Here is a 15,866-nt window from a genome sequence, read left to right on the forward strand (position 1 = left end):
GAGGACCAAGTAGTTGGTGATATCCACAGCCTCGATAGTAGGCAAATCCTTTACTTCTGTGGTGTATTCGGACATTTTCAAAGAATACGGATCACGTCCGATATATTTTTTTAACTGTCTGTTTATATCTCTCCCGAGAAACAGGGTCTAAAGTTGCACAATAGCTGCTCTCCTGACTCTCCACAGTGTCCTCCATGTTTACTTCCGCCCTCCACTCAAAAATCGCGCTGCCTCCGCACGTAATCAGAACCACGTGACCGCAACCCAACTATTGGGATACAGCCTAAAGCTGTTCCAATTCTCAGCACCGGTCCTCTCTTTCCCTGAGTCCTTAGCAAATCTCCTTCCCACGATGACGTTTCCATCGAGGGCAAGAAAAAGAGTTAAGGAAAAGGAGATAGGCGCTACTTTTGAAATAACACCCCACATGGCTACGTTGGTCTGCTTAGTCACGTGACCGCACAGCAACAAATCACAGCAGAGCCGGAAAAGGAGGCGGAGCAAAGTGTGTGTGCAGGAGAGGAGTCGAGCAGAGAGAGCTGCTTTTTCATGAAACGGGAGTAAAGTAGTAAACTTGCAGGAACATATACCACTACCAACGTTGGGATTAATTTCTGCATCGATCTGCACACCCTTGTGTCCTGGATCGTAGCCGAGATCAGCGTGAACCACGTGGGTCTCTGCTCCCTCATCTGTTTCTTAAGACTTCCAGCTTCATCACGGAGTTTCTCTCGGTTTGTGGGCTCATATAAAGGTAAGCACCGAGCCAACTTTAATGTGGGTTCAGTTTATGTTGTTGCTGTTAAGAATAATAGATTGCTTGGTATACACTGGAGTTAGACAGTCTGTAGAGCAGAGGCGGAGCCGGACATTTGAAACACCCGGGGCTTAGCCCTAAAGGGTAGTATGCATGTGGGATTTTTTTTATTTATTTATTTATTTATTTATTTATTTTGGGGGGGGGGGGGGGTTAGAAATGACTGAAAGATTAATAGGCTCTGTTTTGAGTTTTGTTCAGAAAAGAATGACTTCATATAGCGAAAAATATATATCTCATATGCAGAACACCTTAAACTAGTTTTTTAATTGAGCAGCAAGGCAGAACAAAGTCGGAGTTGTATCAAGACACGAGGACTAAACCCCAATTCAACCAGACCCAGAACTGATCCGGAATTAAAACTGGACTACAACAGTTCAAAATCAGGACTATATAGGATTTAACCAAGACAGAACAAGAATCAGAACTAGATGATAGTAGCACTAAAAAATCATCATAGACCTGCACTACACTTGTTTTTTTAATTCTACCAAAGTCCACTATTTAGATTGAGAAAAGTTTATATAATTATTTAGCCTTGTTGTGCAAACAAGCCTGCATAACTTAATAAATGTAGAATTTGAAAAATAGCAAACCTAAAAAGAAACACTAGGTACGAGATACATGAGTACCTATGATACGGTGATACTTTTGGTAAACAACCATTTGACTAACATGTGTGTCTCACCTGCTCTTGTTCATCTCTGTTCTGTCCTCATTCTCCTCTCTGTTCCTCTCTCTCTCTCTTTGTGCTGACAATCATCAAATATACAGTTGAAACCAGATATTTACAAACTCTTCAGATCAAAACAAACACTTTTTTAATTGTAACATCAAATCAGACTAAATGTTTATTTTTTTAGATTGATAAATAAAAAAACATATTTGTTAACTTTAAGAGGAAAGAGAGAAATTGTCTGTATTTCTTAATTGCAAATGGCACCAAATTGTATTAAAAATTGAGCCACACTTATGGAGCTCCACAGTTCTTTTTCTGGTTTGGTTGACATCTGTTGATTTTCCCCATTTCCACCAATTTGCTCACATGGACTCTACTAACCTATCAGAAGCTTCTTCAGCTCAGAATGGAATCGTCTGGAGTTTTCTTATTAATTAACAATAAACTTAGTGTACATGTACTCCTAAATTTGATCAAAGTGATAAAAAATAGACAGCTGTCTCTCTTTATTCTGACATTTAACTAATTCAAAATATATTTCAATATTTATCTAAAACAAAAGTTTAATCTAAATTGATGTTGTACAGTAAAAATGTTTTATGTTTTCTCCCTAAAGTGTATGTAAATATCTGGTTACAAATGTGAATATCCTGCTGTGTACTGAAATCCCTCTTGTTTTGCATAGAAATATACTGAACAACATACAAAACATAACATATAAAATAACATTTACCTGAGTTTTTTCTTTGAAAGATCCCTCTATTTTCCATTCTTATATTTCAGTACATAACTGAAACTGATTTAGTCGGGGAGGGTAAGAACTGAAAATATGAAATAAACACACATAAGCTAAGACTCTCTAAAAAAATAGCATTTGTTCGGCTTTTCATTTCGCCATTTGTTGATTCACTTGAACAGCAAGTAACGTAATATTGGTCAAGTGATCAGTTTGATATCAATCTTTCGTGATGCACCGTCATATTTACATTATTTGTACGGTACGAATGATTTGCTTTGGTACCTGGTCAAACTTGAGCTCTCCTTAGTATGGCTGGCTCCGTCTCTCCAACAGAGCACTCACAGGCAGCAGCTGCCCCGCCCCCTCGCTCAGTCGCTTAGTGCCTGAGCTCGGATCATACCAATATCAGGGGGGGTTCACGCACAGTCGTAAATTCCCACAGTGTGCACTATGTGCTTCGAATATTGTGTGTACTTTTTGTTTTATGCAGTTGTCAGCCAGGCATCTAACTATGAAAAAATTACACTCCAAAAGACCCCGGGCTTCTGACAAAACAACCCGGGCTTAAGCCCAGTAAGCCACCCCCACGCTCCGCCCCTGCTGTAGAGTTTGTGATTGTCTGCAACATTATAATCTGGCGGTTGCTATGGGGTAAGAATACATACAGAAAAATAGTCTTTGAATATGAACAAAGGGTGCAGGGCAGGAGAAGAGCCAACCCCCAGGACAGGAAGCCACATGTACAAGCATTGGGGGAGGGCAATCAGCCTTTAGAATAGGACTTCATAGGGCTTTGGAGTTGACGTCACGCCGCAAAGCATTGTGGGAGCGCAGCGCCATTTTCGGGGTCTACGAATCAAAACAAACACACAGTGTTGGAACGACGACTACAAGAAAGATGCTTAAAAGCAGCTCAAAAGAGAATGGACTGTATAGAGACCGATTGCGTCCAGAGGCGAAGTGGCGGTACTTGCAGAAAATAGCGTGCATTGGAAATATGGACCCGTATGAAATACGGCCGTGGAGTGGAAACCCTGAAGACCAACCGCTACTGACGTAGCCTGACATATTTTCGTGCCTTATCTGTGGAGTCAGCACGTACAAGTCGTCATTCAAACAAAGGTAAGTCAGCTCGAGTACTGCGAGTGAAACGCGTTTGATTTCCCTGCAAATAGGGCTGCTCGATTATGGCAAAAATGATAATCACGATTATTTTCATTGAAATTGAGATCGCGATTATTTGACGATATTTATTTAACCCTTTAAGACCTACTATAGAACCAAGTCCGCCAGAGCTTATATTATTTTTTTACATGTTGTAGTGCCATTTGTGGGAGCATTTCAAGTTGCTATACAACTGTTATAGCCCATATTTTAATAATATGTATGCATTAAGTCCATAGTAACTACATTAATTGCAAAAAAGTGCAATAAACTACAAAAAAATTGAAAATTGTTTTTGTTTTTTAACATATATTTCTACTTGGAGAAATTTAAGAGGTTTATCCCTCAAAACTTTAAATACAAAAAAGTTTATTTTGAGTGTCTTCATAGTTTTATTTTGGAGATACAGCAATTTTTATATACTGCAGGAAAAACAAAAACAATCCTATGATGCAAATTTGCAAAGAAAACAGCAGGTGCATCAAAATAAACTATTTCCAGCAGTGCAATTCGAGTTCTAAGCATCCCAGAAACTATTCAGAAAAGTCAAACATGACCAGTATAGGCTTTTAAGGCCTACAAGTAAAAAAAAAACTACATTTTCCGCGAAAATGACATCACTTCCGGTTTCGGGCAGGAAATGGCGGACATGTGATAGTTAGCGGTGACGTCTGTTTCAATGTGCCAAGTGTTACGAACAGCTGATCGGATCGGCAAAGCGTGTTTCTGGAATATTATGTTTTTGTTCCTGCAAGCGCTTTTTATGCAATTTATGTGGAAGGAAACCGTGACCGAGGACAAGCTGATGGCATAAGATGTAAGTTTCATATGCAAAACAAATTATTGCGCTAGCTTACACGGTTCAGGTTCTACAGGGATTTAAAAATAGTTACACAAAACAGAGCGTGCTGCTCTGACCGGCTTTAAAGGGTTAACAATAACAATGTATTGAATAATGACTTTAAAAAATAATATAAAATAGTGTGCAACACCACTGAAGTTTTTTTTACCTCTCTTTTCAACCAACGGCAGTCACTCTCCTCTCCAAATAACTTCTGCTTAGCTTTCCGAGCTTCCCTCGGGACCTCTTAATCAGCGGTCTCCAACCTTTTTGCGCCACGGACCGGTTTATGCCCGACAATATTTTCACGGACCGGCCTTTAAGGTGTCGCGGATAAATGAGGGAGGGGCTAATAATCGGCTCAGTCATTTTTAATGATCGTTGAAAGCCCAGATCGTAATGTTAGGTGAGGCTGTGTGCAGGCAGGAATAGGACCCAAGGTGCAGACTCCAGAGACAGAACTTAAACCAAAACAGCTTTAATGCTGAACGCAAACATAACATAACTGGAAAAAACTCAAAAAAACAAACTAACACCAGCGGATTGACAAAACACACAGCAAAGTAAACGGTAGATCGCGACACAGACACAGAGAAACACTGGGCTAAAATACACAGAGGGAGCAATCAGGGAATGGGTAACAGGAGGGAAACACAGCTGGGACAAATCAGAACTGACGAGACCAAAGAAGCGTAACCTGAACACCCTGAGAAAAGACAGAGACCTTCAAAGTAAAACAGGAAACACATAACACAGACACAGGCTCATAAGCAGGCACTACAAAGGGAACAGAGACGTGGGAACAGGGCACACACAAACACTGACTGAACACGGGGATATAGGAACTTAAGATACACATAGACGCGAACTAGACAAGGGGATGCAGGTGATAGGGGAGACAGAGCAACTAAAGAAGACAGAGACATAAGCCATAAGACAGAACTCAAAGAAACCAAAAACTAGAAAGTATAAATAATATCATAAACTCCAAAAACCCTGGGTCGACGACCCAGGCATCCTAACAGTACCCCCCCCCCCCCCCCCCCTTAAGGGCTGGCTTCCAGACAGCCCTAACCAAAACATCAAAAAACAAAAAAAAACAAAAACAACCCAACCAGGGTGGGCGGCGGGGGAAACAGGACGGAGGGCTCGAAACAAACCAAACAAGGAGCCAGAAACAACAAAACAAAACAAAAAAGTGCAAACACTGGAGCCCGGAAAGCAACAGAACAAAACACAGAAACAAAGTCCAAAACAACAGCACCAAGGCCCAGGCAAAGTCCAAAAGCAAACAAACAAAAGAGCCCACGAAAGGCGCAGAGGCCCAGGCAATAGTCTCAAAAAAGTTCAGGGGGGCCGGCCCGGAGGCTGAGAGCACGATAGTCCAATCCCGGGCAGTTCAGGGGGGCGGCCCGGAGGCTGATGGTCCAAGAGCCCAGAAAACAGTTCAGGAGGCCGGCCAGGCAGAAGGCACCGGTGGCGACGGAGCAGATCAGGAGGCCGGCCGGGCGGGAAGCAGCGATGGCGACCGAGCAGGTCAGGAGGCCGGCCGGGCGGGAGGCACTGGTGGCGGAGTAGTTCAGGGGGCCGTCCATGATGGCGGCGTAGTTCAGAGGGCTGTCCATGACGGCAACGACGTCCAGTCATCGGCCGGACAGAACGTGCAGGACGAGCAGGCCGGACAGGATGTGCAGGCCGGACAGGATGTGCAGGCCGGACAGGACGTGCAGGCCGGACAGGATGTGCAGGACGAGCAGGCCGGACAGAGCGAGCAGGCCGGACAGGACGAGCAGGATGAGCAGGCCGGGCAGGACGTGCAGGCCGTGCAGGATGAGCAGGCCGGACAGGATGTGCAGGCCGGGCAGGACGAGCAGGCCATGCGGGACGTGCAGGAACAGACAGATTGGAGACCTCAGGGGCAGACAAAGCTGAACCCTCGGAGACTGGACCAGGCGGAGCTGCAGAGGCTGGGGCCGGACCAGGCAGAGCTGCAGAGGCTGGGGCCGGACCAGGCAGAGCTGCAGAAGCTGAGGCCGAAGCTGGACCAGGCATAGCCGAGGCAGAGGCTAATGGCGGCTGGACGGGCTCCTCGGGCCCTCCAGCTGACGTGGCAGAAGGCTGAACGGGCTCCTCGGGCCCTCCAGCTGACGAGGCGTGAGGCTGAACGGACTCCTCGGGCCCTCCAGCAGGAAGAGACGGCTGAAGCGGCTCCTCGGGCCCTCCAGCAGGAAGAGACGGCTGAAGCGGCTCCTCGGGCCCTCCAGCAGGAAGAGACGGCTGAAGCGATTCCTCGGACCCTCCAGCGGAGACAGGTGGCTGAAGCGGTTCCTCGGACCCTCCAGCGGAGACAGGTGGCTGAAGCAGTTCCTCGGACCCTCCAGTAGAGACAGGTGGCTGAACGGACCCCTCGGACCCTCCAGCGGAGACAGGAAGCTGAACGGATGACCGAGGAGAGGAGCGACGGTGGCGTCGCTTCCTTCTAGACGAGGGAACAGGAACCGGTGGAGAAACGGAGACCTCCTCCTCATCCTCCGACCACACAGCCGCCAGGAAAAAGGCAGGCGAATGGACAGGCGAACAAGGTCCCAGCTGGCGTGAGGAAGGGGAGGAAACCTGCAGTGGCGATGAAGTAGAGTGTGCGTTGTCCTGCGGCAGCGGTGGGGAAGACGTAGTGAGGGAGAGAGCAAGCTCACTAGCCCTGACCTGCTCTCTCCAGGCAGTTATGGTGTTCCCCAACTCAGTGTCCTTAGCGAACTGGCTAAGCTGGGGATTATGCCGAATGATGGCCTCCACCGCGCTCAGCCCCACTGCCATGGTCCTTAAATCCGGGGACTGGGCGATGCGGTCGAGCAGGCTCACCATCCGCTCCATCTCACCGTAGAACTCAGAAGAAAAAGAGTCTGCAGGGTCCATGTTCTGGTCGCGATCTTCTGTTAGGTGAGGCTGTGTGCAGGCAGGAATAGGACCCAAGGTGCAGACTCCGGAGACAGAACTTAAACCAAAACAGCTTTAATGCTGAACGCAAACATAACATAACTGGAAAAACTCAAAAATAAACTAACACCGGCAGATTGACAAAACACACAGCAAAGTAAACGGTAGATCGCGACACAGACACAGAGAAACACTTGGCTAAAATACACAGAGGGAGCAATCAGGGAATGGGTAACAGGAGGGAAACACAGCTGGGACAAATCAGAACTGACGAGACCAAAGAAGCGTAACCTGAACACACTGAGAAAAGACAGAGACCTTCAAAGTAAAACAGGAAACACATAACACAGACACAGGCTCATAAGCAGGCACTACAAAGGGAACAGAGACGTGGGAACAGGGCACACACAAACACTGACTGAACACGGGGATATAGGAACTTAAGATACACATAGACGCGAACTAGACAAGGGGATGCAGGTGATAGGGGAGACAGAGCAACTAAAGAAGACAGAGACATAAGCCATAAGACAGAACTCAAAGAAACCAAAAACTAGAAAGTATAAATAATATCATAAACTCCAAAAACCCTGGGTCGATGACCCAGGCATCCTAACAGTACCCCCCCCCCCCCCCCCCCCCTTAAGGGCTGGCTTCCAGACAGCCCAAACCAAAACATCAAAAACAAAAAAAACAACAAAAACAACCCAACCAGGGTGGGCGGCGGGGGAAACAGGACGGAGGGCTCGAAACAAACCAAACAAGGAGCCAGAAACAACAAAACAAAAGAAAAAAGTGCAAACAGAACAAAACACAGAAACAAAGTCCAAAACAACAGTATAAATAATATCATAAACTCCAAAAACCCTGGGTCGACGACCCAGGCATCCTAACAAGTAAAGCTGTGGGTTGTGGGAATGAACCATAATGTTTTATCTAGGGGTCTAGATTTATGCCTGTAGTGCACTGCCATGTAAATAATTTGCATTTACTGAATATATACTGACTGAGTCCCACTGTTCAAAAGTTGAATAAAGAAACAAACTAATTTTTGCCTCTTTTTTTTAATTTTATTGAAACCACCTTATAGAACATCACATCAGTTACAATGTAGAATCCATGTCATTTATCAGAATCAGAATCAGAATACTTTATTCATCCCGAGGGAAATTAGGGGTTACAGCAGGCAGCACGCTAATGGCGCATGCGCACTCACAAAGGAACCTTCTGACCAACTTTACACAAACATCACATTGGGCAGACATGTCAGAAGGTAGGCTGATAGGAAAAAACAACGAAAATACACTACATGAGGTAAGAGGAGGAGAAAAAAAACTCCACTCAGACTGAGCTCCTAGTGGGAGAACAGTTTGATAACAGAAAAAACACCTCAGCACAAAAGCACATGACTATCAATACACCATAGAAACACGAGACAAGCAACAGGGGCGGGTAAAGGGTAAGAGAGAGCCGGTGTAGACAGCGCATCCGGTCCTGCAGCATCTGTGCTGGTCCAGTTGACTGCTATCTTCCCCGGTAGGGCACAAGCATCGAAGGCGTTGGAAAGGGAGGGGGGATGAGTGAGTGCTTATCAGTGTAAGTGTGTGTGTGTGTGCGTGTCCATAGTTTAGCTGAGACAGTGTCCTTCGGCCTATCAGGCTAAGTAAATAGTCTTCCAGCCAATCCAGGTGTCCTTGCATGGGATGGGAAGAATAGCCGTAACACAGTCGTTATCAGGGAGTGATTGTTCGGCTCCAGCCTCTGGCCTGCAGCTGGTGCCGTTATGGGGGTCCGCAATCTCAATGTTGATTTTGTAAATTTCCATGCGAGCAGCCCAGGAGAATTTTTGGCTGCCCTAACACTCCGACACTGGCCTCTCGATCTCCCGTTGGAGAGCCACGATCCTCCCCATGATGATATCAAACTTCTGTTCCATGGTGTTGCCATTCTTTTGATTCTGAGACCTCAAAGCTGCAGTGATCTGTTCCGTGATGTCGTCCAACTGTCGCTCAAGGGTCTCATTTTGAGCAGGCCTCTCTCTGATGTTTCCCCCCATACGCTTGAGCCTTCACAGCAGCTGTAAGCATCTCCAAGGTGTTGACCATATTACGTTCGTTGTGAGAGGTCGCGCCTCATCTCATCTCTTCAATTCCAGCGGGCAGCCTTAGGGGGGTTTGAACAGCCGGTTCCGCTCTCTTATTTCTCCGATAAACCAGGGCCAAGCCAACTCCAATCAGCACGAACCCTGTTATCATGGTTCCGAATAGATAGATATCTTCAGCGTCCTCGATCGACAGTCCCGCCAGACACATGACTCTCCAGTTCTGCCACCCGTCCATCGTGTATCCGGCAGGGAAAGTCCCTCCAGGGCACTCGGGCTCTCCCGAGCCCAGACTTCTCGTTGAGAAAAGGGTGTCAATAGCATTCAGAGACCAGTTAATCAAATCCATAATTCTCTTTTAGGTTTTAGAGAATGACCGTGTGAGTCTATTCCAGGGAAAGTAATGCACACGAAACAGACAAGGACATAGAGGCTAAGCAGGGAAGATAAGGGTGAGGAGGAGAGGAGAAAAGTGCGACCGCCTTCGCTGAGAGCCAAAGAAGAAAAATGATTTTATAGTTTACAAATGACAAAATGTTTACACAAAATCACGAGTGTTTACATGATATCACTCACTACTAACATTACTTTATTTACTGTATCTTTTGAAAAAATACAGCAATTTTAACAGCACAAGACTTAAGAGTATTTAACAGGAGCAGGTTTCATTTTTCCCTGGTTTTATTATCACACTGTTCACCAAAACGCAGCAAACCTTCACCATCTTATCCAGAAGGGTCACCTCTTCACCCTCACAAGGAAGAAGTAATCTGATTGGCATGGTGGTATGTTTGAAGCAGGTCCCTTGTGTAGCACTGGAACCCAGTCACGATGTGATTCATCCATTTAATAGGCTGGTTTGCTGCAATAATGCCAAATAATTAGCAACTCTATAAATAGAAGGTAGTTCTGCAAAATCACTCAGTAGAATGTTTGTTGTCATTTGCTATGAGCTCAGAGCGCATAGAAAATAAAACTAATAGGCTATAAAGATTGATATGAACATATTTAGAACTTACCGGAATGAAAATGTCTGGAGCACCAACAGATATTTGGAGATGGAATAGAACTGCACGTCAGCTCGTCTCACAGCTGCTCTCCAGGCTAGACGCCTTTGTTTGGTAACATCGATACACGAGCTGCCTCGTGTTGCTTCCAGGTTGGGAAAGAATGAAAAGATAAACCATTTTCAAGCTTATTTTCTTGCTGGTCGTGCGATCGAACATTGCAGCCGACCACACAGCAAATACGAACCATGGCTGTTGTCTGTGCCTTCGCTCCCTTTTCACTTTTGCGCTAGACCCCCAAAATGGCGGATCGGGCCAAAATCCTTTCCACGCCCACCCCCGTGACATCACGCTCCAAAGCCCTATTCCATTACAGAATACAGAATACATGCCCCAAAATGTATTCTGTAACGTATTCCGTTACGTTACTCAATGACATTAACGTATTCTGAATACTTTGGATTACTTAATATATTATCATGCTTTTTACAACAACGTGAATGTACTATTGCTGGGTGATTCATTACTATTACTGAAGGTCCGCGACTCCGAACTGTAGTAAAGGGACCTCTGACTAATACGGCGGGGTCCCTGTCGGCTCGTAGCCGAAAAATAGCTTTACTTTGTTGTGTGGGTCAACTTTTCTTGCGAGAGACAGAGAGAGGCGTTGAAAGACTGCTCCAACAGAACTTATTGTTTTCGGAGGAAAACACGAACACGGTGTACAGTCGAGTCTTAATAGCTTACTTACAACTGGGCTCGTCAGGCACTCTTCTTGGCTGAAGTGGTTATTATTATATTTACATGCTTCCAGCTCCCATTTTTCCTCGATGACAGCTCGTACTTTTCCACTCCCCCTTTTCTCCCTCCTCGCGCTCACAGACCCATAATGTGTATGGCAGTCCATTCTCCCTGCAACACGGACTACACTGCCCATGATGCTACATTCTTTAGAGCTATGCTTGTAGCATTCTGCCTGTTAGCTTAGCACAACAACAACGAAAAGGCGCTCTCTCACCCAGGAAACACACAGTCGCAGAGAGCAAGAGAGCGTCGCCCTGTAACCATGGCAACCGTAACGCTGCCGCCTGGAACAACAGAACGTAGCTGTCAAACAAAACCCAAACAGTCCTGACCCGCGACAAAATGAAACAGGAAAGTACCGCAGTGTAATCCATTTATTTCAACAAAGTAACTGTATTCTGAATACCACCTTTATAAACGGTAACTGTAACGGAATACAGTTACTCATATTTTGTATTTTAAATACGTAACGGCGGTACATGTATTCCGTTACTCCCCAACACTAAAGGAAGAGGAGCTCGTGAACTGGAACCACCACAGCAAAAGAGAGTGAAGCCATATGTGCAGAAGAATGCAGTGACATATGATGTTCCTTCTTCCTGATATTGCTGTCATTCGGAACCGCTACGTTGATCACTACGGCCGTCTTCTTCTGTTTGTCTACCACCACTATGTCCGGTTGGTTAGCCACCACCATTTTGTCCGTCTGTATCTGGAAGTCCCACAGGATCTTAGCTCGGTCATTCTCCACCACCCTTGGGGGTATCTCCCATTTTGACCTCGGGACTTCCAGGTTATACTCGGCACAGATGTTCCTGTACACTATGCCGGCCACCTGGTTATGGCGTTCTATGTATGCCTTGCCTGCTAGCATCTTGCACCCTGCTGTTATGTGCTGGATTGTCTCTGGGGCATCTTTACACAGCCTGCACCTGGGGTCTTGCCTGGTGTGATAGACCCCAGCCTCTATGGATCTGCACATATATATATATATATATATATATATATATATATATATATATATATATATATATATATATATATATATATGCACCCAGGCCTCTGGTAGAGGACCCAAGCTTGAAGGATAAACCGCCCGCAGGGGCGTGCTGGGTGTTATTATTTATATATGTATATATATATATAGACATATATATGTATATGTATATAGACATGTATATATGTATATGTACATGACGGCATTGCTGTCCAGCATTGTGTTTATCAAAACTCTTTTTACAAATCCTGCTGCGTGTGTGTCCCCCAGGTGATTAACAGGAGGAGAAGAGTCTGGTGGTGCAACGGAGGAACAATTTCATCCATTTGGACTCAGCTCAGCCACTACAGAGGAAACAATCAATGACTTCAACACAAAAGGTGAGAAAAATATCACAGTTACAATTAGGGATGCACCGATACCGTTGCTGGTATCGGGTATTGGGGCCGATACTGTAAAATGTGTGTGTACTCATATTCGTAAAAGTTAAGCGATACCATGAACCGATAATAATGTAGCCCGGATGGGAATTTGGGAGTAGATACTCATAATTCCCATGGACTTAAACGCCACGGTAACATAAGGTGTTCACAGTTGATGTTTTGTGATGTAACTGTACCCAGAATGTAATTTGCCCTGTAATATGTCACAAGGTAAATACAGGTAATTAGAGCAATCAAACTGTTATGTTAATCATAAAGTATTATTTTATGGTATGTAACTCTGAATGGAGTTTAAATATTGTTCAGAGTTCTAATTTCTTGTAACAGAAGTTACAAGAAAATACAAAGATCATATTTTATAAGCACACATTGAAACAACAATATCATCAGTTGAACTTGAAATTTCTTATGCGTAAAAGATTTTCTCTGCTGATCAATATTTCTTCAATAATGTCATTTTCATTACAACTCTCATTGTAGCACATCATTGTAATGTGATACTGCCACCAGAAGGTGGTGGAAACACACCAACAATGTGTTTGTTGACATGTTTGATTCCACCAATGAAGGGAGTTTCAGTTTGTTCCACGACTGCATTTCACTCACTGCCTCTGTTTGTATCTCTGTCACTGCAGGACCAACATGGAGCGAGAAGTCAGCGCTCTCAGGAGGCCGACAAACCTCACAGAAGAAAGGGAGAGAAAACCTACAGCTGTGATGAGTGTGGAAAGTCTTTTACCCTGGCTGGGAACTTGAAAAAACACCAACTCATCCACAGTGGAGTTAAACCTTACAGCTGTGACTTGTGTGGAAAGTCTTTTACCCAGGCTGGACACTTGAAAAAACACCAACTCATCCACAGTGGAGTTAAACCTTACAGCTGTGACTTGTGTGGAAAGTCTTTTACCGAGGCTGGAAGCTTGAAAAAACACCAACTCATCCACAGTGGATTTAAACCTTACAGCTGTGACTTGTGTGGAAAGTCTTTTACCCAGGCTGGACACTTGAAAAAACACCAACTCATCCACAGTGGATTTAAACCTTACAGTTGTGACTTGTGTGGAAAGTCTTTTACCGAGGCTGGACACTTGAAAAAACACCAACTCATCCACAGTGGAGTTAAACCTTACAGCTGTGACTTGTGTGGAAAGTCTTTTACCCAGGCTGGACACTTGAAAAAACACCAACTCATCCACAGTGGATTTAAACCTTACAGTTGTGACTTGTGTGGAAAGTCTTTTACCGACGCTGGACACTTGAAAAAACACCAACTCATCCACAGTGGAGTTAAACCTTACAGCTGTGACTTGTGTGGAAAGTCTTTTACCCAGGCTGGACACTTGAAAAAACACCAACTCATCCACAGTGGAGTTAAACCTTACAGCTGTGACTTGTGTGGAAAGTCTTTTACCCAGGCTGGAACCTTAAAAAAACACCAACTCATCCACAGTGGACTTAAAGCACACAACTGTGAGTTGTGTGGTAAGGCTTTTGCTCTAAATAGCGACTTACACAGGCATCTAGTTACCCACTCTGGAATTAAGGCGTAGAGCTGCGACTTTTGTGGAAAAAGTTTCAGTGACAAACGGTACCGAAATATTCACCTACGGATTCAGACTGGAATTGATGTTTCCTGCTGTGATCAGTGTGGGAAACTGTTTACAACAGATGCACAGTTACAACAACACACTGAGGAGAGACCTTATAAATGTTACCTGTGTGAGAAGACTTTTAAAGCTCCAAATCAGCTGAAAAAACACCAACAGATCCACTCCAGAAAGTAACTCTAGAAGTGCAGTTACTGTGAGGATGTATTGATTTTTTATCTTGTAATTTTAACCTGATTGTTTGGAAAAACGTCTGATCAGTAAACTTATGGAGTTATACTGAATGAACTGTTTGGAAAAATGAAGAAGTAACCTGAGTTTTATAGTGTAAACAGTAAAATGTAATTGGACGTTGGCAGAGATGCTTTTTATTTCAGGCGACGTTCAGGATAAAAACGTTGAAGGAATTCTCTGATTTACAATGTCTTTGTTTAGGAGTGGAGCGAAGCACACTGATCCATTTCTCAACCCTGTCGTCACTGTGGTGGTGGGAAAGCGTTTCTCTTTGAGCTTTGTGGAAAAACCTCCAATCACGAACGGGACCTAAAACCACATCAACGTAGACACACTGGAGACAAAATGAACTACTGCAACGAATGTGGGAGAGGCTTCCACACACCAAGTACATTAAAAATATGTCTGTGAAGGTTCTCAGTCATCCAGGTCATCGTAGTCAAAGGAGCTTGCAAAGAAAAGCGTCTGGACTTCTTTAAGTTGCTTGAAGACGTTTCACCTCTTATCCGAGAAGCTTCTTCAGTTCTAAGGTCAAATGGTGGAGAGTCCCAGATAAAAACCTAGTGGGAGTAACCCCCCACAGAGGGACAAAAGGACCCCCTGATGATCCTCTAATCGCCTGAGCCAAGGTGTGAAATTGGGTGTGGGACCCAATCAGCCAGAGTTTCGGGTGTGTTCATTGTGAAACCTGGCCCCACCTTGTCATGCGAATTCCTGAGGTCAGATGGCCCAGGATGTGAGTGGGCGTTAAGGCGTCTGGGAAGGGATCTCAAAACTGGATTATAGATGGCAGAGAGTTGGTGTCGTAAACCCCCGACTCTATTCAAAGATGGTCGCTCACAGTGGACATAGATGGCTTCTTTCACTCCTCTTTCAAACCATCTGTCCTCTCTGTCCAAAATGTGAACATTGGCATCCTCGAAAGAGTGTCCTTTATCCTTAAGATGCAGATGGACTGCTGAGTCTTGTCCTGTGTAGCAGGACAAGACTAACAAGACCACAAGACTAACAATGAACACACCCGAAACTCTGGCTGATTGGGTCCCACACCCAATTTCACACCTTGGCTCAGGTGATTAGAGGATCATCAGGGGGTCCGTTTGTCCCTCTGTGGGGGTCACTCCCACTAGGTTTTTATCTGGGACTCTCCACCATTTGACCTTAGAACTGAAGAAGCTTCTCGGATGAGAGGTGAAACGTCTTCAAGCAACTTAAAGAAGTCCTGACGCTTTTCTTTGCAAGCTCCTTTGACTACATTAAAAATACATGACCTCTTCAAAAAGCACATCTGTGACCAGTGTGGGTAATCCTTCACCACTGCAGGAGGGACACCATACAAGTGCAGACACTGTGACAAAAGCTTCTCACAATCAGGTCATCGTAACAAACATGAACGTACACACATGGAAGTGAACTTCAGCTGTGACCAGTGTGACAAGAGTTTCAGGAATCTCAGTTCATACTCCGAACACAAACGATCCCACGCTGTAAATAAACTG

The 15,866-nt window shown here is 44.8% G+C and overlaps 1 protein-coding gene across 1 annotated transcript; it reads left to right on the plus strand.

Moving 5' to 3' along the window:
• The first annotated feature begins 494 nt into the window (after positions 1–494).
• LOC308394853 (uncharacterized protein) lies at positions 495–14,912 on the plus strand. The gene is made up of 3 exons (XM_080879436.1): positions 495–754; positions 12,354–12,463; positions 13,162–14,912. The coding sequence occupies exons 2-3, from the start codon at positions 12,446–12,448 to the stop codon at positions 14,074–14,076; spliced, it is 933 nt and encodes a 310-aa protein (XP_080735562.1). The 5' UTR covers positions 495–754; positions 12,354–12,445; the 3' UTR covers positions 14,077–14,912.
• Positions 14,913–15,866: the final 954 nt, after the last annotated feature.

This window comes from Rhamphochromis sp. 'chilingali', assembly GCF_963969265.1.
Source record: "Rhamphochromis sp. 'chilingali' genome assembly, chromosome: 1".
Lineage (NCBI taxonomy): Eukaryota > Metazoa > Chordata > Actinopteri > Cichliformes > Cichlidae > Rhamphochromis > Rhamphochromis sp. 'chilingali'.